At 39.7% G+C, this 23,739-nt stretch overlaps 1 protein-coding gene across 1 annotated transcript; it reads left to right on the top strand.

Moving 5' to 3' along the window:
- Positions 1-230: 230 nt before the first annotated feature.
- Positions 231-18,284, top strand: synpo2 (synaptopodin 2). The gene is made up of 4 exons (XM_023948877.1): positions 231-410; positions 9,480-9,631; positions 11,347-12,107; positions 13,429-18,284. Exons 1-4 carry the CDS (start codon positions 303-305, stop codon positions 17,157-17,159), a joined length of 4,752 nt encoding a protein of 1,583 aa, XP_023804645.1. The 5' UTR covers positions 231-302; the 3' UTR covers positions 17,160-18,284.
- Positions 18,285-23,739: the final 5,455 nt, after the last annotated feature.

Below are 23,739 nucleotides of genomic sequence, written 5' to 3'. Positions count from 1 at the left end.
AAAATACGTTTTTATCATTATTTCAATATACTGTTTCTATAGGCTTTGAGGTTTAACAAAAAAGGGCATTAATTGAACTTTAGTTGATGGTGCTGCTTGGTGATGCGCAGCGTGATAAGGCTGCATCTGGAGCGTTAAACCACTGGTTGCATGCACCCTCTGCAGGCGTGTCCGGCGCCGTGACGCATTCAGAGGCGGGCAGGACTCAACTGGAACTCAGAGGATGAGGATAACGCAGCGGTAGGGAGGTGGAGGTGATCTCTGCGCAGAGCTGTGGAAGTTTGGCTGAGGAGCTGCGCATCATGGGCACTGGAGATTACGTCTGCGTAACGCTGAGCGGAGCTGCACCCTGGGGATTCTCCCTGGCAGAGGGAGAAGTTGACAACCAAAGGTCTTTTCTGGTCTCCCAGGTATGCATATGTGCGTCCGTCTCGGTTTAAAGCGCAACTGAATACAAAAAATGTTTATTTTTCTTGAAATTTGCCATCCAAATAGTCATTAAGTTGTATTTCTAGTTTTTATTAGTTATTTTGTTACCTGTGGGTAGTTTCATACCTGACAGAAATGTTTGGAATTTCCAAAATTAGAAAAAAAAGGCCTTTTCTTGACTGAAAACCAGAATGGGACAGTCTTCAGAGTGCATTTTTGTGCGCATTGGCCATGTTTTGGTGAGAGATTCTCCAGCACCCTTATATGGTCAAGGCTAAGAGAGAGTGCGAGGCTCATGGCAGTGTAATCCATCATGCATTACAGAGCTTCAAGCAAATAAGCAGAGCAGTATTTAGAAGGAAATCAGCCACATGTGGGTGCTCACGCTGCTGCAAACAAGCAGACTTATTCTTCAAACTCTTGTTAGGACCAAAACAAGATCACAAGTAGAACTTGGACTTCGTGAGTTAAAGGTTTGCTGAGTTTTAAAAAGTTTGAAAATTTTAGTTTAACCTGATAAGTTTATGAACATCAAGAAGGATTTTAATCAATTTTTTTTACTGCCAAAGAGTTACTTTTCTATGTGCTGCGACCTTATTTACACTCTCTGGATGCACTTTGAAGCACAAAATCAATGGTCTAATTTAGATTTATGTTTGAGTTTTGCCTCCCAAATAGATCTTTTTCTTTTTTTCTTTTATGGGACCATTAAGTTCATCTTACCTTTGCAGGTTTTGTTGCTGCTGTTAAATGCATGTTTAATGCAGTTCGTGAATTCAGAACAATCTATTTTGCAGCATTCAAAGCAGTAAACCATGCGCCTTTAATCTGAAAAACTTCATACTTACTGTAGACGCACAAATCTACCCTTGGGCCATAACCTAAACGGTAAACAGTTTTTTTTTTTTTTTTGCTGCCTTCCTCTGATGACAGGTGACACTTTTGTTTTTGTTAATTTTTATGATTGTCCTTTTTTTTATATTAAATAAATAAATACAATCTTTTGACCTGAGTAACTAAGCTTACGACCCACTCCAATCATCTTTTGATCAATTTTTAAATTGATAATAGTGATCCAGTGATCTTTTAATTATGATTATGTCGTTTTAGCCCAAATTAAAAAAAAAAAAAAGTTGTTTTCCAGGACATAGTTTTTGCAGAGTGGAAGGAATTTATTTTGAAATTCACCTCTAAGTCGTGGATGGAACTGCTGGGTCAGAGCAACACCGCCCCCACTCCCTGTCACCCATCTGTTTACACGCTCTCCCGCTATCTCACAGCCCCTCACACCCCCAACCGAACATTTTCCAGTGCAAAAAAAATGGCGAGCATTATTGGAGCAATCCAGCCGTACAGTTTTGATCCAGATACCAGCTCAGACGAGAAAAACAAAGACGTGCATGGATCTGTTTGTCTGCAAGTGGATGCATTGGGGGAGCAGGGAGCTCGTGAGTATTTTCCTCATAACAAATACGCCCTTTTTTCATCAGCTCCTCATTCACAACCGTTTGAATTAAGAATTACTCAGAAATACAATTTTAAGATTAATTTTCTTTATGTACGTCCATCATCAGAAAAATGCCACAAGAATGTGTTAAAAACACCATTATTATCAGCAAATCTTTAATGGCAATTTGTTTAAATCCAAATAGGACACAAAAATCTTTAAGTGAAAGGATTCAGTGCTCAGTCAGATGCACACTGATTAATATTTTAGGGGAAACTTAAGAAAAATTTAGGCTAAGAAGAATCATCAGAATAGTTGTAAAACAGTGCCTTTTAAGTATTTGTCTAAAAATAGTAAATTATGCTTTTATTTATCGGAACAGAGTGATGGCGGTTTATGGAGGATAGCTCAGTGCTTGTGGTCTCCACTCTTGAAATGTTCTCTCCAAATAAGGAGTCTGTATTTGTTATGGCGTCTTCACCTGAGTTTGAAATTTATGGGGTGACTACCAGCAGCACGGGAGAAAAACATTTTTTTTTTTTTTTTTTTTTACATCTGCTTTGCTGCAGACCAGAGAGACGCTTTCTGATGTAAAGGTGCATTAATGCTGAACAGATTTTCTTCCATTAGAGACATTTATTCCTCCTGCCAAACAAACTGAGAAACAGTTTGGCCTGATTGCTCAAGTTTTTCATCTTGGTGTTCAGAATGTCGTCATGGATCCGATCAGACATGAAAATTTCCCAATTTAGAGACTTTCCGTGTGTGCATAATCTATAATCTAATACTTTTCCCATAAATTTAAACCGTAGACTAAATAGTCTTCTTTTTTTTCCAGGGGTGTTTTAAAAAAAGCAAAAGAGGCCTCTTGTTGCTGATGTTCCAGTCCTAATTGAGCACCACGGGAACGTCCTTAAGCTGTCAAGCAATCAGGAAAATGCCATTGCCTCTGTCATTTTGTTGTGTTTTCCTGCTACGCTCCAGTACGAGAGTTGTGGCTTTGCACATTATCTCGCTTCCTGGAAAAGAAACTGAAACATCCAAAGAACTGCTTTAAAAATCCGGCTGTCGATTTATTTCAGTTTGCTGGCATGAATCTAAGTAAAGTTTGGTCTGACAGTTCAGAAAGTGGCACAATAACAGAGGAGCGTGTAATGATTGCTTTCTGCACGGCAAACTGCTCCAGGCTTTAAGATTTCTATCCAGCGAAAGTGGCTTATCTTTTTTTTTCAGCACATTTTTGTGATGGAAAGATTTGATGCTATTAAGTAAAACATAGTTCTGGTATTTGCTCCATGGACATATTTATATGGACCAAATTTCTCATTGGAAATGTTGGTTTAAAGGACCCATATTACGCTTTTCTTAAGCCTTTCAGAGGAAACAATATCCATTTATTTGATAATATATTACTTTTGGTACACTATGGAATGAATTTTTTTCTTAAAAATGAGTTATTTGCGCAGCTCTTTTTCCTACCCGGAAGTAAGACGACTTGATCTCTGAGGCACGGCCTTTTGCTCCTTGTGGGTCCCGCCCATTTCATGAAGCAACTCAGACGTTGTGACGTCTCAGCAGCATATCTGAGTTTTTCCCACCAAAAAAACAACATTGGAACTTTTGCAAAGACGGATGTGCATGTTGTGCATAGAAAAGGAAAGTGCCAATCATCACTAGCTCCATGGGGACAGTGTGTGTTTGTGTTAGTCTGGGGGCGGGGCTGGCAGCACATACTCTTCCTGGAAGGGGCTGTTCTCACTGGTCTACATCACAATGTGAGAACCCCCTTGTTTTTGTGGGTTGGGAGGGGCTGGTGGTCAGAGCTCAGGTTTTTAGAGGAATCCTCAGAGATGCCTGAATGGATTAAAATACCACTTTGGGGTTGTTTTTGGTGAGGAATGAACATTATAATACACTTAAAAGCTCAAAAAAGTAGATTTTTTCTTTAAATCAAGGCCCTTTAAACATTTTTATTTTTTTTTTATTTTTTTAGGGGGTTGGGGTTGCCATTTTATTCAGTCAAAAAGGACCAATTATTATAGTTTGTGTTGCTGCAAAATGTCATTTCTTGATTATGTGTTAATATTTATTTATTTTATTTTCCAAAATAAATAATGCCTCAGATGAGTTTTGACCTTAATGATCTTCTTAGGGTGAAAATTACTTGTCGATGTTGTTTAAATATGTTTTTTAACATTTGGCACGGAAAAAGCATGACTACTGTTCCTAGAAATGATCTGCTCCAACATCGCCCCGCCTCCCCCTTGGAACTGCTGACTGGAATTGAATTATGCTGCACGCGAGGGGGATGTGAAAATACAAATGCAATCCCCTCTTTGCATTTTCACTTTAATTATGTCACAGAATGAGTGGTGTTGAAGAAGAAAATAAAAGCACTTTGGAGGATGGATTTTTAATTTCATTTTTGAATTGATGCTGTTACAATGTGAAAATGAAAATCCCTTTCTGTTAGTCAATTTTAATTGTAAATTTAGATCTGTCTAATTGAATTTTGCTTCACATTTACTAGAGAACATTTTGAAAATGAAATGTCAAATACCATTTTCTTTATCATTTTAATTTAGTGACAGAATGAGCGGTGTTGAAGAAGAAAAAGAGTATTGATTGAGTTTTTCCTTTTATTTTTGAGTCAACAAACTAGCTTCATTTTGAAAATGAAAAAGAATTTCTAGTATTGACTTTTATTTGCAGTTATGCTACAGAAATGCTTCCATAAACATTCAGCAATGATTAGGGAAATGCAAAGTTGAGTAACTGAGAACTAAAAGACCCAACAATGAATTCAAATGTTTGGTCTCTCTTTTATGATCAAATAACATTTCATTGAAATAAATATTTTACCCAACATTAAAACTTTCATATATTTCTTAAAGGAACACATCTGTAAGGCTAGTTTAAATCCTAAAAGGAGATTCAAGGAGCTTTTGTCTCACACTTTTTGCCTGCCATCGTTAGCTGAGTGGCTGCTTCTTGCCCCTTACTCTCCCCTTCTGCCTCTGACACTCTGGTCAGAGGCCCCAAGTGAAAAATTGATGAAAAAAACAAACACATTTTTCAAAATGGCGGCTTTCCTGTTGGTTTATCTTCATAGTAACCACTTTAAAAAAATAAAAATATTCTAGGGGATTTTGAAATATTTTTGGAGCCCCATAAGAGATGTTGGCACCATTTCATTTTTTATGACGAATTCTTCCGATTTCATCTTTTTTTGGAGGAGGAGGAGGGTGGGAGTTGTAAGAAAGTAAGAAAGAAGAATTGCAAAAAACATTCTGGTCTGTGTAGTTCAGGACATAATAAAAGAAAATACATTTATGGACGCAGCTTAAAATATTTCATATTAAACTAATCAGACGCCTTTATTTATAGCACAATAAAAGTCTTTTAATGTAGTTTGGGGGTCCAGCAGTGGAAAGCTTTAGAACAATTGAGTAACAACGGAGGAGCGAGTTGTTGCAATGTGAATCTTTTCCACATTGTTACCTGCAAAGCAGCTGGAAAGTATTTTCCAAAAAAACAAAATTGCTGAAAGCTGTGAAAGGCAGGAACCACTCAGCGCTGTGGAGCCACAGTGACATGCAGTTTGATGCTTCCTGTGATTTTCTGTCACCTTCCAGTTTTTGGCACGGATCATTTAGAAACAGCTGTCCGGACAGAGCATTGCCTAAACCAGATGGATTGGAGTTTTTTTTTTAAAAATCTGCGCCCCTGCAACTCTTCCTCTCATGTCTTCAAACTGCAGCATTCACCTTTTAAATGTGCTGAGCTGGTCTTTACAAGCAGCACATTTCAAACGGGTTTTCGACAATAAATGGGACCTTCTCTGAGCTCTGACATGGTGTGTATCTTTGAGCTGAAGGAGAGACAGTGGTGAAAATGTTTTGTCTCCTTTTTTGGAGCACAAATGGCTCGCGGTGACATTCCGGACAAATCCATCCTCCCTAAGGTGAGGTGTAAGTCTCTGTGGAGTGGCACTCTGACTGCCTTATAGGGCTTGTTTAACTGCTGCTAACTCTTAAAATCTGCTGCTAAGATACAGTTGACAAGTTTATACGAAAGTTAGCAGCTATGTAAAGTAACTTGTGGACTTTGTTTTATTTATTTTGCTGTTTTATTGTCCTGAATCTTGGTTTTGTTGAATTTAAGGCTTTGAGTGGATGGTACTCTATCTATTTTTGCATGTAAATGACAAAAAAAGACCACAAATTATGTTGTTTCTCCTCCTAATTTCAGTTCAAGTCTCCTGTCATTGCAAAACATGTTCGTGCACTGCCATCTAGTGGTCAGAATTCTGTACAGCAGGTTTCCAAATGAGGACCATGATGAAAAATGTAGTTTTTTAAGTTCTTTTTTGTTATTATTCAAATAATTTACTTTGTTAACTTTTACATTGATCAATAAAGATATTTGTGTTTATATCAGTGTGTAGTTTTTAGGTCTTGTAACCCTTGTGCTATCCTAGGCACTTTAACATTGGGAGATGGGTCATCTAGACCCACTAGACAGTGCTCTGAACTTTTTTCTTCAATGATTTGTGATCTTCACTGGTGTCCATGGATTACAGGAAATCCTCTTCACCTTTATCCACCTTTGTCAGGGCAGGGATAAGACGTCAATGTAAGGGTGGGGTCATAGGATAGCACAATATGTGCACTCTGGAAATAGGACCTTTGAAAAGCTCAGATTGTATTTAAAATAGTGAATAGAGCAATAAATAACTATTTTCTATCTTTTTAAATTATTTTTAGTGATGCTTAAATCCAAAATTCTTTGTAAGATAAAGGAGGGGAAAAAGGGTACACTGTGGAGCAGCGGTCATCTTGACTTGTAGTGAGAAGGTTTGAATCCTCTCTGTGTGGAGTTTGCATGTTCTCCTCATGGGTTTTCTGTGGGCACCCGCCGTCCTCCCACAGTCCAAAAACATGCTTCATAGGCTAATAGATTTGCCCCTATTTGTGCACGTGAGTGTGAACGTGTGAGTGTGTGGCCCTGCAACAGACTGGCGGCCGCTCTCCACCTAGCAGTAGCTGGGAGAGGGATTTAGAGAGTTCTAATAATGGACAGAGTGAAGATAAAGAAAAGAAAAATCCAACATTGCAGCTACCTTAACAAAGACACATTCATTGATTAATGCAACATCATCACTCATTCTCTGGACATTTTTCTGCAGGAAATTCTTGACAGGAAATGCTGTGAATCAAGACATATCCAGTGTGAACCTCTGAAGAAAAAGTTATGGACAGCTAAAAAAATGTAAAAATAAATGTTCAGAACTGCTTACAAACTATAGAAACTGCAGAATGCTTTCACACCTTTAACCTCAAGCAAACTACCTATAGGGCTTTATTTTTGTGATCTTTACTGTTGTCTACAGTTGCGAGGTTAAAGTGACAATTAAATCCCCTGGAAGCACCGGTGACCTTTAGCACAACAGTTATGGTCGTTCCCACTTATAAATCCTTTTGTTAAAGAACCATTTGGCTGAAGGAACCAATTACACGGGAATGAAACCATCGGTCACTGGTTTAACTCTGGCAAGGAAGTGCCCTTTAAATGGATGAGTGCTATTCTGGCCCACTGCTCTAACACAGATGGTGCAGATGCAATTAAAGAGGAGATTGAGACTTCTTTTAGTTCAGTTCAGTTAACCCAGCAATAAATACACTAAAAAAGCATAAAAAGGAAGGAGGGGAAAAAAGTCTTCGTAGTCCTGTTTTTAAAAGGTTCTCAAATGGAAAATGTTCTCTTTTTCATGATCGTTTTTTTAATAACTTAAAATATATATTTTATTAGTTTTGGGGTGTGTGTCGTAGTAAGAGGGCAATTATTTTGGGTGGTTTTCCCAAACAGAGTGTTTTTTTGAGTTTTTTAATAATGATAATAATACATTAGATTTATATGGCGCCTTTCTTGACGCCTAAGGTCGCTTCGCAGTACATAAGATAAATAAAAGCATAAAAACAGTAACTCAACAATAACACACTTTTGTGCCTTTTTTCCCCATGTTGCGTTCACACCGTCCTCTGCAACTCACGTTCAAGTGACCACTTCCAATGACAAGTCTATGTAAACGTGTGTTTTGGGCTTTTGCTTTCAAAACTCCTGCATTCATGTGTTGCTACACAAGTTTTTCTGTTCGTCTTCAGGCTTTATGTACAAAATGTGTAGCCAATGAACACACTTTGAAGGTTAAACCAGGCTGAACTTTGACCCATCAGGGACTCGGATTTGGTGGTAACGTGACGTGTGGGAGGCGTCCCATTTCAGTTTAAAAAAGGGTCAACCATTTGAAAATTGATCATGGAGGCGAAATTGAATCGATTAGTTCAAAAGGGGCCCAAGTCCAAGAGGTTTGTTTTTCCAGGAAATGATTTGAATTGCATAGCTTAAAGGGAGGCTACACCAAATGATTAATACTTTACCCAGATTTACCACCAGTTCATAGCTTACAAATGCTATAATATGAAGCACCTCACTTTTATAATTTCAGAGGACTAGCAAATTAAAGGGCGGCAGTGGCTCAGGCGGTTGAGCAGGTTGTCCAATGATCGAAGAGTCGGCCCAGCCAACTGTTGTTGTGTCCTTGGGCAAGACACTTCACCCTCCTTGCCTCCAGTGCAGCTCCACTGGTGTGTGAATGTGCATGAATGATACCGGTGATGGTCAGAGGGGCCGTAGGCGCGAACTGGCAGCCACACCTCTGTCAGTCTGCCTCAGGGCAGCTGTGGCTACAACAGTAGCTTATCATCACCAAGTATGAATGAGGAGTGAATGAATAATGGATACACTGTAAGCGCTTTGAGCGTCTGGAAAAGCGCAGATAAATCTAATCCATTATTATTATTCAAGTCTCTGGACTTGGGCCCTACTTGAATTAAACAGGGGAGCTACCATATTGGATAACTAGTGCTGCCATCTATGGGATAAAGCTAAACCCATACAAGAGAGGCCCAACTCCAGAAATTTTGCACTTAACCCTTGTGCTATCTTAGATGACCCCACCCTTACATTGACGTGTTCTCCCTACCATGACAAAGGTGGACAAAGGTGGAAAGATTTCATGTAATCCATGGACACCAGTGAAGATCACAAATCATTGAAGAAAAAAGTGGGTCTAGATGACCCAACTCCCAATGTTACAGTGCCTAGGATAGCACAAGGGTTAATGTTTTTTAAATGTCAAGCATAGTCAATACATTACAACGGACTTGGGACTTTTTTGCACATAATCAGATAGCGTTTCCCTTGAAAACCATAGAACATGTAATATCTCTATTTTAAAAAATTGTGGACTTGGGCCCCTTTTGAACTAACCAATTCAATTGATTATTGCAGCTTGTGCCCGGCTGGAATTCTGAGACAGAAAAAAACCTGGAGCAAGATTCATGAGATTTGCACTGATTATTTGCACTTGCATTAGAGTCAGCCGCTGTAAGGGGGCTTTTAACCCATCCTGCTCATCTTCTAGTTAAAGGAAGTACTCAGAGATGTGGATTTTAGTGGGTGATTTGGCCCACTTATGACTTGGACTTGTTGTCAGTTATTACATGTCTTTTGTTTTGTTTTTTTAATCTACTGTTTGCAGGTGGAGCAGGGTGGCCGGGCCTTCCTGGCTGGAATACAAGACGGGGATGTGGTGGTGTCCATCAACGGGAAACCATGTGCTGATCTAACACTTTTACGAGCATCTGCTCTTATCGACACTTCAACTGACAGCTTGCAGTTATGTCTCAAAAGGTAGTTATAACAACAAAAACTCAGTAAATAAATAAGGTATTCTAAAAAGGGAAAATCATCAAAGCTGTAAAGCAGAGGAACATCGTAGAATCTTGGTGTTTACAGAGTGGGACGAAACAACTTCAGAATTATTAAATTTGCATTATGCGTTGTTGCTTTAGGATCTGTGTTCTTTTAAATCGCCAGTGTTCGTCCACAAAAGCAGGTGTGTCTGTCTAAATATATCTTTCTGTTATGACATAAAAAAGAGAAAAATTGTATTTTTGTTGTTTATGTAGCATTTTTCTCATGATGGAGGACATATGAAAAAAGGAATTTAAGATTGAAATTGCATTTGTGAGTATTTCTTTATCAAAATCGTTGTGAATCAGGAGCAGATGAAAAAAATGCAGATGGAAAAAAGTCCTATTTGTGACGTAAAACAATAATCTGGATGGGCCACAAGCTCCCTGCTCCGATCCATTCTGATGCATCCACTTGTAGAGAAATAGATCCATGTTCGTCTTCATTTTCTTTTGTCTGAGCTGCCATCTGGCTCAGAAATGTACAGCTGGATAGCTCCAATCTTGTTCAACATTTTAGTTTCACCAGCAATGTTAGGTTGAGGTTGTGAAGGACTTTAAGCTAGCAGGAGAGTGCGTAAACAGAGAGCACTCAGTATGGGTGACGGGAAGGGGGGTGTTTCTCTGCACCAACAGAGGCAAATTTCTGATGAACAAAAACTATGTCTTATAGAATGAATTTTAGATTTTGGTTAAAAATGGTAAAATCCTAACTAATACACCACGGGAAAAGGTTTTTACAATAGATTAAAATATGATCAGAGTGGGTCTTTAAGTTGCTTCACTTTTTAGTCATCACAAATTTAACAAGATAACTTTTTTTTGCTATTTGGACTTTGTGGTAAAAGAATAACCATTGACAGATTTTTTTTTCCTGTGAGTCTCTTTTTAGTGCACTTGAACATAAAAAATAGATAAAAAGTTCTTTAGGTGTGATCACTATTTACTTTGGCTTTCTGAATTTTTGATGAGACAGACTTAATTGGTGATTTGGCATGTGACTATGGTACAGAATTTTTTAAATAACAAGGAGAGTTTTTATTAATTTAAGGAGCTGATTCTAGAGTAAAAAAATGAACTTACCCCAAAAACCTACACTGATAATCTCATGATCTATTTTCAAAGTGTTCCCGGTGGCCTTTAATTATGATTATGCCTCTTTTAGCCAAAATAACAAAACAAAAACAAAATAGGTGTTTTCTTTGACATAGTTTCTCAGAGCAGCAGATGTTTGTTAGAAATTCACCTCTGAGTTGTGAGAGGGACTGCTGGTGCCCCCCTTCCTCTCCTTGTTGCTGAAAACTCTCTCTTTACACTGTCTCCAACTGCCTGGCTGCCTCTGGCACCCCCCAAACTAACATTACCGGTGCGGCAAAAATGGCAAGCAATACTGGAGCCGACGAGGAAAACGAAGATGTACAGTAACGATTATATTTTCTACGCAACAAGAACAATCCATTTCAAACTGCATTTTTAACTGCTCCTAATTTACGACAATTTGAATATAGAAACACTCAGAAATACATTTTTAAGATTGAATTTTCTCCATTATTGGAAAAATGCTGCAAGAATTTCAAAAGTTTGTTCTAAATGACTTGACGAAGTGCACCGTTTCTCCAAGTCTCATTGCTGTTCTCTTCCCTTCTTTGACAGAAACGTCTTCATCCCAGCAGAAAGGCTTGAATCTGAAGGGAGGAGCCTGTCAAGCGAGGTTCTAGAAAGCACCACCCTTAACATCTTCTCTCCAGATCACAGGTTCCAGTTACCAAAGGAGCTCTATATTTCTGAGTCCCGACACGAGGCTGACTTTGGACATTCGGAAAATGACACAGATTCCCCTAAAACCTCCCAGCTTTGTTCAGTCCAGCAAGACACATCCTCATGTGAGAATCAAGGAAGCAATCACGAAGAGGGAGCAGAGTGGTCTGTCTCACCTGGAGACATACTGGAGCTGCAGGTGTCTCTGTCTAAGCAAACCTTGAGCGACGCAGGCAGCACAGCCCTGGGAAGTGCTCATGGGATCGAGGGGGAATTTTCAAAAAGAGAAGTCATCAAAGCGCTACACAAGACGACGGCAACATCTCTCTGCACGCCATGCCCCGTCAGGGAGCCGCTTGGCCAGCACGGTGTGGTGGTCACTCCAACCTCGATGCTGGGACAGGTGGAGGTCATTCTGCAGCAGCCGGCAGCATCAGGAGCAGGGAGGGGCATCCTGAGCGTGGGTGGCCCGAAGGTCAGCGAAAGCCTTGGATCCCAAAGTGAAAGACAGGAAGGAGGAGGGATCAGTGAGGGGGTCCCGGGGTCCTTCACTATCTCATTTAAAACTCCATCAGAGGAGGCGTCAGGAGAAGAGCAGGGCTCCGATTCTGAGGGGGATCAAGAAAAGCCCAGCAAACATCACGCAAGACATGCTCGTGAGTAATTCTTGAACCATTTTTATTTGTATCTTCAAGTAGGATGCCTTTCTGCATAATTTTTAGCCTTGAAATGGATCAACTGCTGCTGTTGGATGCACTTGTCGACATGTGTGCATCCCAAAGCCTGACACACTATGTGTGTAATCCTTAAAATAGTTATGGGGGCCTCTTTCTTTGAATGAAAGCTGATACAAAAAAGGTGTAACAGGGATTTTTACCAATTTAATGAGCATATTGAACAATCAGCAATAAAACAAATGGAACACTGAGCTGATCCTTTGCTGCTACGCTTCAGGAAATATTCTGACCTGTGCAGCAAGAAGTGTCTTGATGGTAAATTTGGACTCTGTTGAAGACACAAATATAACTCCACCACGCTGACGATGCCTGCAGAAGTAGCTCTTTGACAGACACCAGCATGTGCCTCCGTCAGACCGTTACCTGATCCTTTCAAACCAGCTCTTTAACTGAGGTCCAAAAGTGAGTCTGTTGCTCACTCCCGTTGTTTCCTCCTTCTTAAAGTTAGTCGTGCAGGAAGATGATAAAGTAAGCCTGCTTGATATTATCCTATTGGCTTGCATTTTTTGGGGGGGGGCGAGGGTCCAGATTAAACCAGCAAATGTTATTGAGTTACTTGTGAATTTACAGATTGGGATTTGTGCTTGCTATTTTTCTTGCATCGGGGATATTTTTAGTTTCTGTTGGAGTGAAAAATTGCTGTAAGGACACTTAGAGGGTGGATTATGCAGAGTTTACGCAGAGAGCTTTTAATTCTTGTGGTAGTTAATAATATACTATAATATGATGATATAGCTCAATCGGTGTAGAGCTACAGGCAGACATTTTCTATGAAGTGTGAATAATTTGGGGATTTTTATTGCGTGTTTGGAGCTTGTCAATCACATTTTATGTGTTATTATCCGTCTGTGTGTAGAATGTTGACACGAGTATTAAGTTGGAACAATTTCTTTCTTTTACTGTTTCATAGTAATAATTGTTCGGATATTATTTTTCAAAATAAGCTAAGAGTGAAAAAAACCTTGGCAAATAACTTTTTGCTTTAACAATTGTGGTTTTTATTAGAAGTGAGGATATTAAGAAGTTGGTTTTAACTTTCTAACTGTTTTACCTATTAAATGGGTCAATAAGTAAATAAATTTTTTACTGTATTCTTGAAAAACAGTCCATTTTTCTTTGTCAAAGATCAGGCTTTCAACTCTTGTACTCCATTGTGGGCAGTTAGGAAATTGATTTACAGTTTCAGTTTGTAAAGCTATTCTGACCAGTCTAATTTAGGATTTTTTCATTTTCTTTACAGGACTCAGGCGCAAGGACAGCATTTCTGAGAAACAGTTGAAGGAGGCAAAGTCCAAATGTAAACGTATAGCTCTCCTTCTCACTGCTGCTCCATCAAATCCTAATAACAAAGGGGTGTTGATGTTTAAAAAGCACCGCCAGAGGGCCAAGAAATACACTCTCGTGAGCTACGGCACAGGGGAAGACGAACAGGAGTACAGCGACGAAGAGGACGAGGAAAACGGAGACATCAAGCAAGAAATCCCTGCTGCTGAAATCACTTTTTTAGCTACTATTAATTCTGCAACAGACAAAACTTTTATCAGAGATGCTACAAGTAGCAAGTGCGTGCTGAATTTTAATTTGGACAAAGCTCTCATGGACATTGAACAAAACTTGCAAAACCAAGCAGAGATGGAATGTTTGCCTGAAACCAAAGGCAAGGGTGCCCTAATGTTTGCTCAGCGCCGTCTGAGGATGGATGAGATTTCTGCTGAACACGAGGAGCTCAGGCGCCAAGGAATGCCTGTGGAAGCAGTGCAGGAGACGAACAAGAGGGCTGCGGAGCTCTCATTTATGCAGTCTGCAACAGAGGGCCGCACTTACATGGATGTAAATATTCACCAGCAAAGCCAACAGCAATATCAGCAGTATCAAGAGCAACAGTACTATGAGCAACAACAGAACTACCAACAGCAGCATCAATACCAACAATTTCAGCAGCAGCAGTACGAGCAAAGTCAATATCAACAACAGCAAATCTATCAGCAGCAACAGCAGCAGCAGCAGCAGCAACAATATCTTCAAGAGCAGAAGCAAATGCAGCAGTATCCTGCAATCATCAACGGCACAAATCAACAACAAGCCAATGAAATTCAAAGTTCCTTTAACAATCTTTCTGCCAAGCCTTTTGCAGCAGAAAACATGGTGGCGACACCCTATTCTCACGGGGCAAGTGGGACCATTCAGGATTTTGCGGCTCAAGGAGAGCAAATAGCCTCCCGTGATGAGCGTATATCTACCCCTGCTATCAAGACCAGCTTTCTGCAGGATGCAAGACGAAGAAATACGGGTAAACCTATGTTCACATTTAAAGAAGCTCCAAAAATGTCCCCTAACCCTGAGCTGCTGAACCTCCTCAACAGGAGTGATAAAAAGTTGGGCTTTGAGTCAGGACCGGAGGAAGACTATCTCAGCCTTGGGGCTGAGGCTTGCAATTTCCTCCAGTCTCAAAGAGTTAAACCAAAGATTCCTCCACCAGTTGCTCCAAAGCCTGTGATCAACCCCAACTCTCCGGCTTGGTCTCCACAGATAGAAGCAGCCAACCAGAACATGCCTCAGTGTGCTGAAAATAGTATATCCACACCTGCTGTTGCCCCCACTGAAAACACTGCCCCTACTCCAGAACTAGAGCCAACCATTGCACCTGCCGTAGAACACCCCCCCCCTCTCGCTCCACATGAAACTCCTGCCAATGCTGTAACAGAAAAGCAGCATGCATGGCCTCCCACAGAGACAGAATCCCAGCAGCAGCCTTTGCAAGTGACACTTCCAGAGGAAAATATGGAGATGAAGCCTTCTTTGCAGGCCGAGTCCTCCCAGAAGACAACTTGGATTGCAAAACAAGCGCAAACCCAGCAACAGTCACCTGCTGGTTGGCACCCACCTCAAGTGAAGGAACCACCCTCAGGTCAGACTCCCACGCAACCTTCATGGGTAACACATCAGCCTGCTCAGAGCCAAGCACAGCCTCAGACTCCCACAAGTACTTGGACCCCCCAAAGCCAGCCAAACTGGAGCCATCCTCAAGGACAAATTCAAAGCCAGCCTCAGCCACCCTGGATTAAGCCACAAGAAGAACCACAGTCTCAACAACAGCACCAGGTTCAGTCATCTTGGGCACAGACCAATGAACAGCAACAGTCCCAACAAATTCAGCCAGCATGGTTACAAACCCAAGAACATCCACAGCAACAAGCCCAGAACCAGTGGACACACCTTTCACAAATGGACTCCCAACAACAAGCCCCATGGGTGCAGCAACCTCAGCAAAAAGTGCAACCACCGTGGGTTCAACAAGTTCAGCAAGAACCCCAGCCACAGCCACCATGGGTTCAACAACCACAGCATCAGGCTTTGCAACAATCGTGGGCACAACCCCAAGCATCACATCAGCCTCAGCAAACATGGGTCTCAGGACAGCCTCAACATCAGCTCTCTGTTGATGCTTGGGGCCAATCACAGATCCAGGTTCAAGTTCAGCCACCATGGATCCAAGCAGCCCAGCCACCATCTCAACCTCAACCACATCCCCAGCCACAGCCACAACCTAAAGCTAATCTGAATCCGTGGGCACCTGTACCTGCTCAGGCCCAATCACAGTCTCAATGGGCTCAGCACCCTCTTGAAAATAATCAACACCACATGAATTCATGGAACCAAGAACAAAATCAGCCTCAACATCAGCCACCTTGGGTCCAAACACCCCCAACCCAGTCAACACCATATCCAGGCTGGCAGCAGCAAATTTCCAGTACTCCACCCCAGCCACAAGGGGATACATGGGCACCTGCTCAAACACAGCTTCAGACACATGTGGACTCCTGGACTTCACAGTCACAGCAAACATCGACGAATGTTTCCGTGTCTAAAATCAACAACCGCCCCTCTCCTAAACCTTGGCAGCCACTACAAAATACATCACAAAACCTGGCCACGCCTCCTCCACCCAGACGAATGCAATCATTTACTATTGGGCAAAGACCATTACCTATCAACCCCATGGCCACAGTCCTAAATCCTAAATCTTCTCCAGGTTCAGCTTTTGAGATGCCAGTGGTTAAAGGGAAAGGAGCTGATATGTTCGCCAAGAGGCAGTCTCGTATGGAGAAGTTTGTTGTGGACTCTGAAACTGTGGAAGCAAACAAGGCAAGCCGATCAACATCACCAGCTGCTTCTTTACCGAATGAATGGAAATATACTTCCAATGTACGTGCTCCCCCTCCACGAGCATATAATCCTATTCAATCTCCATTGTATCCTCCTGCTGCATCCAAACAACCCGCTGCAGCCAGTCCTTCAACCAAAGCAAAGAAAAAAGACCAAGAGAAACAGACACCTGCCCCTAAGCCTCTAAATGTTATTGATGTCATGAAGCATCAACCATATCAGTTGGATTCTTCACTTTTTATCTTTGGCCCAGGAGCAGAGGCTGTCAAGCCCCCCATTTCAAAACCCAGCCCTCCCAATCCACCTAATGAAAACCAACCAATTACGTATGGGCAAACTGCCCCAGTCCAGCAAACTGGACCATACAGCTCCCCGTATCCCCAACAAGCCTTTGGGATGCCCATGCAGCCTCCAATGCATGATAGCCTTTATCAGCAAGCTCAAGCTAATGTTTATCCTTATCAGCAGCCTTCAGGTGGTCAATACCCACAACAATATAACCAACAATACCAGCAACCTGCTCAACCTTCTTATCATCCCCAGTCCCCTCAGCCTTCAAACTCTCCCTATTCACAGCCTCTACAGGCTGCTTACCAGCCAGCAAACAGCCCTCCTTATATGGCACCTCCGCCTGTACCCTATGAGCAACAATCCACCAGTTGCTACATTGCCCCGAGTTTCCCTGTGGTTGGTAGAGCGGATTCTGTATCAGGGGGTAGCAATGCAGCTGCTCCCAGGCCAAAGTTTACAGCTAACAAAAGCTCAGCTCAGGTGTGGAAACCTGCAGCGGCTGAAAAAGAATGATTCTCATAGGATCTTGGCAGTCTTATAGACTATTTGGATCAAAAAATGTGTGATCTTACAGAAAACTGCAAAGTAAAGGATTTGGAACTTGCAAAGAAAACTTGCTCCTGCAAAACCTCTGTTCATCTCATAGCTCATATTATTTAATAGAGCTTGTTGTTAATAGAGATGTTTTACAGTTTTTAAATCACAAGTAAGTAATGACTGATACATAAGAATAACAAAATGGAAAATTCTAAGGTGTATAGTAGTCCTAATTCTACCTATATTATTTTATTGTTAAGGGCCTAAAAATCTATTTTTTGTGAAACCTTTTAAAAATTATTTCTTTTGAATTGGTCTAAAATAATGATGGTGTGAGAATGTAGGGGAGTTTTTTACTGGGCATGACGCAAACATAATTGCGAGTGATAATGAAATCAGAAGAAAATGTGAAAGCTGGAAGGTTATTTATAAAAACTAAAGATAAAAAGTCCTCCTTATTTTATCCAAAGATAGTACTTTCCCTAGAGAGATAACAGTCAATGTTTAGCATTTTGCAGAAGCGAAGCTAAAACAAAAAACAAGTTTAACTTAGATAAGGAGGAGGTTATAAAAGAAGGGTGTGGTTTGAAAGTTTTAATGATACGATCAAACTTCAGGAAGGTCAAATATATTTAACAGAGATAGAGATTCTGGGTTGTGATGACGCACAAAGGTTTCCTTTCTTTTTCCTCACTGCTCTCTTCTCATCTTTTAATACTTAAGTGGGCACTTCTCATTTTAAGCTTTAAGCAGGTGTTGCATCATGTTAAATACTATATTTAAACTGCCTCAGGAGAGGTCTAATTTAGAGGTCCACAGAGAGGCTCGGATTTCAACTCGAGCCAAAAACCACAACCTCTAAGATCTTCACTTTATCCTTTCGTAACAGTAACTTTTCCATTTGGAGTTAATGCATCTTTCTCCATTGTTTTATATATATATATATTTGAGCAGATCCGGTATTGTGTCTTAATAGTTACAAATGACTCTTTTCGCAGATCTTTTGTTCCTCATATTCTATTTTTTTTTCCTTTTTGTGTGTTCTTCTTCATTGTGCACTTTCTGTGTGACTCAGTGCCATTAAACTGTCTGTTTTCCTTGTTTTGCCTCCTTTTCGTTTCTCTTTTGAGTATTTCTTTTGTCCCTTTCCTCACACTATATAAAAAATAAAAAAAACAGTTGGAAAAACAAATGGGACCCCCCCTCCCCCCATTTTTTAAAGAGCTGAGGTAGGTGCTAGAGAAGCACATTCCGACCCGATGACTGCCTGATGACACATTTATGAAGGATATTATTAGCAATGGGACTTACTGTGATCTCACTAGATGATTCTGGAGGTCAAGTGAGTTATGAAATATAGATGTCTATGGTGTCACTCATTTTAAAACAGGTTTTTAATATTAGATGATTATGGCAGAAAAGAATCGTATTCATTCACTGGCTCATTTTCAGCACTGAGGTTAAACAAAATTGGCAGTCTTTTTAGATTTCAATTGATAGAAGTCAAGAACAAATGAAATAAGGCGTTTAAAATAAAAAAATACAATTTTATTTTAGCCACAGTTTAACACACGGTTAGGGCTGTCAATGTATTTTTATTTTATGTTATTTTATTTTATCTTACTTGTCCTGTCCGACAACTGAGCAAACAGATAAGAGCTGAAGGCCTCTTGTGTTGGTCAGATTGTACTATTAAAATAGGAGGTTATGCATCCTCTGATAGCCAAGGTGTATATTTTTATAAACCCCTTTTGGCTTTTTTTTGTTTTTTGTTTTTAATTTTATGCTTATATATATATATATATATATATATATATATATATATATATATATATATATATATATATATATATATATAAATTTTTTTTTACACAGGGAAAAGAGAAGGGAATAGTATGGGAAAAAAGTGTGTGGGGGGGGTTGAAATAGAAGTAATGAGAAACGGGGAGAAAGTAAGGGGATACGAGTGACAAGCTGCTAATTTGAGTAGGTTATGATTTCAAGCTTCTCAACAATGTAATGTCAATTTGAATAGTTTTACACGCCCTATTGCCCCAAAATCTCACATTAAAAATGTGTTTAAACATTGTTTTTATGAAAGCACGAGAGCCATGCACACTAAAAGACAAATATTTCAAAGATGGAAAATGGATTCCTCCCTGTCGCATTCTCCATTTTCCTTTCAAAGACCTCCTTTTTTCCATCTGTGCGTTTTATTTTCTCGTCATTCTTCCACTGCTTTGCACACTCACCAGGTGATGGCAGCAGTGGCCTTTTTCTGCATGTCTACTGTCCTGTAATATGAGAAACCATGAATTTTTCACCTGGCATGACCCTGTGCTGTCTAATCATCTAACGGGACACTTGAGTGTAAAAAATTCACAAGTTACTATTATGTTTCTGTCACCTGTCTCAACCAGAGAAACGAGATACATTCCTACCATTCATTAACAGAGATGACTGTTCTGGGAAAAAACTAAATATTTCTCCTTATTTTGTAAATTTTAAACAAAAATAACTATTAATTGTTTATCTTTTTTGCCATTCATTTGCAACTTTAAGTCTTATGTAAGAGTATATTGCTGGGGTACAAAAATAGAGTTTTTAAAGAGTCATGGTATCAATCGCTTTGACTATTTTAAATACCAATTTTGAATTCATACATGTTAAAAAAAAAAAAGCTTTTCTAAAATTTTAATGAATAACTGCATGTTTGGATTTCTCTTTACAGACAATTGGCAGGAGCTTCTCCCTTTCCCCGCTAGCCAGAGTACCATCTACAGGTCAAAAATCAGCTTCTGCTTCCTCCCTTCCTAAGCTTCCAACCTGGGATTTCATCGCTCCCCCATCGTGGCAGACATCCGGGTTGGAGAAAGGCTTCAAGCTGCCTACCCCCTGGGAGGCTGCCTCTCGGCATCCCTTGGGCCTGGTTGATGAGGCTTTTCAGGGCCTCCAACAATCCCTTGCGTCGAAAGTCCACTTGGCAGCCCAGCGCAAAATCCTGCCTGAGCCACCGGCAGAGTGGAAGGCCAGAGTTTCTTATCAAACTCCTCACAAAACAGGCAACCAGACTTGGAGCCAAAGCTGTAGTAAGAGTCCAAATCTGCTTCCATCATTTGTGTCCCCGACAAGAAGGCCTGTCCACGCCCCAACAAGTCAGGCAGGTTATAGATCCCTGCCGAGGCAGTGGCAGCCTCACAAGCACGAGGCAAACCCGAGGCCTATGACATCTCCATCTGATTACACCAAACCTGTGGAAAAGTATGCTTACAAGTCTGTTTGCAACAGCTCCACCTGGAGGTGGAGGCAGTAGAATATCTGTCTGTGCTTTTAGTTTTACACACCAGATTCTATCAAGCAATTGCAGGAGTGGACATGTGGAAAAGTCTGTTTGTTTTGCAAACAATACAGTACTAGTATGCATGTTTTGTTTAAAAAAATACTTTTGGTTGAATAATTTAGTTAGCATGTGTCACAGAAGAAAAGACTAAAAGCTTGTGCAACTTTGGAGGTTATTTTTTCAAGTTATTAGGTCACTGCTTCTTTTTGGTAAATACTCTGAAGTCATTGAATTTAAGAACTGGACCAAGTATAGTGTGACCTCACCCATGGAAAATTAACGTTCAAAGTGAGACCACATACTTTTGAGGCATCTGATTGGTCAATTTATGACTTCAATAACTTGCACTACAGAAGAAATATGAAAACAAATTAGAATTGGTAAAAACATATTTAAAATAAGTAACAGATAGATTGACTAAGGAATAGCTGTTTATTTCTCAATAGAAGTCTTTGAGATTTTGGCTTCCGATTTGGAACGCAAGGGGGAGGGGCCACTCAGTCCAGTTCTCAAATACAGTCAGGCTAGAATATATAGTCACCAGCAAGGGTTAACTTTAACATGTGGAACGTCACATAGAATACTTAAACACTTTTAGAGTTCAAGTGTGGGGGAAAAAAATCCATCGATCCATTTTTATAAACTTACTTAATCCTGTTGAGGGTTTATGGGGATGCTGGAGCCTATCCCAGCCACTGTCGGGTGAAGGTGTGAAAAGATATTGTGGTTGTAAATTAATTATTTAACTGAGGGTAGTGCTACAAATATAGACCAGGGTGTTCCATTAGTAAATATACATTAAGTCCCCACGTTTCCTTTTTGAACTTTACGCAAACCCGGAAGTATGTTCCAGTTCCTTAAAAGCCTATTGGAGGCAGGTTCAAAATGAGTCAATACACCACTGAATGTTAAAAAGCCCATGTTACACCTTATTTTTCTTTTCAAATGTACGCACTTCCAGAGATGTGGGTTATTATTTGAATGAAAGCTAGATTGTCTATTGGGTTAACTCAACGAAGTTTCAAGCTTTACTTTGATTGAATCATTATTTATACAGAACGTTACAACGCCCTCAGGGTGCCAACGTTTTTTACAATGAAGAGAGATAAAAAAAAACTGTAAAATTGAGCAAATTAAGAACAAAAGTTAAAAAAACAACAGCAAAAAAAAAAAAAAGGCAATAAAATACATAAAGACCTCTAATTGCTGTTTTTTAACCTTGTTGAGTTGGGCACAGTTAATTGTAGTCAAGCATCGTTTTTGTCAAAAAAAAATCCATGGATAGTGCCCAAGATTATCTGTTTAGTTTATATTTTTATATGCTAAAAAAAAATTAGCTTTTTTTTTTTTTTTTTAAAACCTTTAAAAATCTGTAAAAGACTTTCTCGGATTGAGGTCACATGCTTTCATTGGCAACATCTCAGATATCAGCTGGTCCCTGGGAGTAAAAGAGATCTGAAGCCACAACAAAACTAAAAGAAAATGATTGAAAATGGACAAAAAAACTCAAGGAGACTGAAGTTTACCATTAGTTTAAAAGCAAGCATTAATTTTGAACTCAACAGAACCAGCATGGCTTAAAATTTACCATTCGATTGAATGAACACTCACTTATACCCCACCGTTCCTCTGTCATTGCTGGTTTACATGAGGGATGTGTATGCACACTTCTGCTTGTCAATGTCAAACCATACACTTCTAATCTTTGATTTTTCATTATTTTAAACTAAATATTCTATATTCTGGTTTATAGACCTTTTCGTTTTTTAAGGGCATATTTTCCTTGAGAACTGCAAAGTTTTTGGTTGCCTGCCTGGTCGTGTCGCTCTTTGTTTGGATTATGTTGGATGATAGTCAAACTGCAGTGACTTTCCCTGCTTCTCCAAAGCTTGTTGGTGTTATTTTTAAATAAAAGTTGATTTATTCTTTTCCGGTTGCGTCACATGCCTGCAAGTCAGCATTTGGATCTTCTTTTAACAGGGAACAGTATCGCTGTGCTGTGCACGTCTGTGAGAGCAATCTTCCTGACAGAGCAGCATCCATTCAGCGTAAAACTGCAGTTTCCCTTGTGTTTTTCTAGCTGTTAGGTTGCAATGTCGAACAAATCATGACCTCTAAGTATTAAGAGATTTAGGGTTATAGCAGGTTTGAGAAGGTTTTTGTGAGACATAGCTAAGGTCTTAACATGCATCAAGTGGGGATTGAGCTCCAGTTAAAATTTAAAAATATGTATTTACTGTTAGAAGAAATGAATGGTGTGAGAGAATTAGGACTCATTAGGTAAAGAAGGAATAAAGACAGGTTTGGAAGTGCATTATTCCTTTATCCTCCTGTCATGATGTTTTGCATCAAACACACTAGTTCTGGGGGATTGTGGTCGTTTTGCTATTTTGTTTGGATTTCATCAGATAAAAACTCGGAATGGGACGTAGGATGTTTTCACAACAGGATCTGTAAAGCCTCAGACGCAATAAGCCGAGTTTTGAACAAAGCGGCGAAAGAGTGAGGGTGAATGCATCTCTTAAAATCGAAATTAAAAAGCTTTTCTGCAAGTTTCAGTTTAAATAATGAGTTATAAAAAAAAAACATCTGAGTTGACTGAGTTCTGATGGTTTAGTGGAAGTTAAAAAAAGGACACTAATTTTGTGTTTGTGTTTGGTTTGGACTTTTGCTCATATTGTTTTTATAATTTCCACATACATATAAAAGATTTAGCGACTTTCACCAAAAGCATTAAAATAATGTTTCAGTTGATATTGATTTGTGTCTCAAAGTGCCCCTTTAAAGTCTAACCATTTTCTTTTGAAAGTGCAGAGTGATTCATTAGCTTTTTGTTCTAAAATCACCAAATAAATAAATTCAAACGGTAAAATGTGTGTTTGTGTTTGTTAACAATTTGCTCTCTCATTAGCTGTTTCTTTGTGGCCAAGCATGTGTTTTTGGAGTAGTTGGTTACATAACAACTCTGGTTGCTATGCTATGTACTTGGTACAGAGGAAAACCACTTGCAGCATTCATTTTTACACTCAATGTTGATTTACCAAACAGCTGAAACGACTTAAGTGAGGAGTTTAGAAGATTTTTGGAAGTTATAATGAAAATGTAGAAAAGTAAAATGTAACGTGTGATTGCTGGTACAGTAATTTTTGTTTTATGATGTTATCTATTCAATTTTTTGTCCTCTGTTGTAAAACACTTTATGATTATTTTTGGGTA

Source organism: Oryzias latipes, chromosome 18 (genome assembly GCF_002234675.1).
Source record: "Oryzias latipes chromosome 18, ASM223467v1".
NCBI lineage: Eukaryota > Metazoa > Chordata > Actinopteri > Beloniformes > Adrianichthyidae > Oryzias > Oryzias latipes.
The sequence above is the reverse complement of the archived record's forward strand: the minus strand, read 5'-3'. Positions and strand labels throughout refer to the sequence as shown.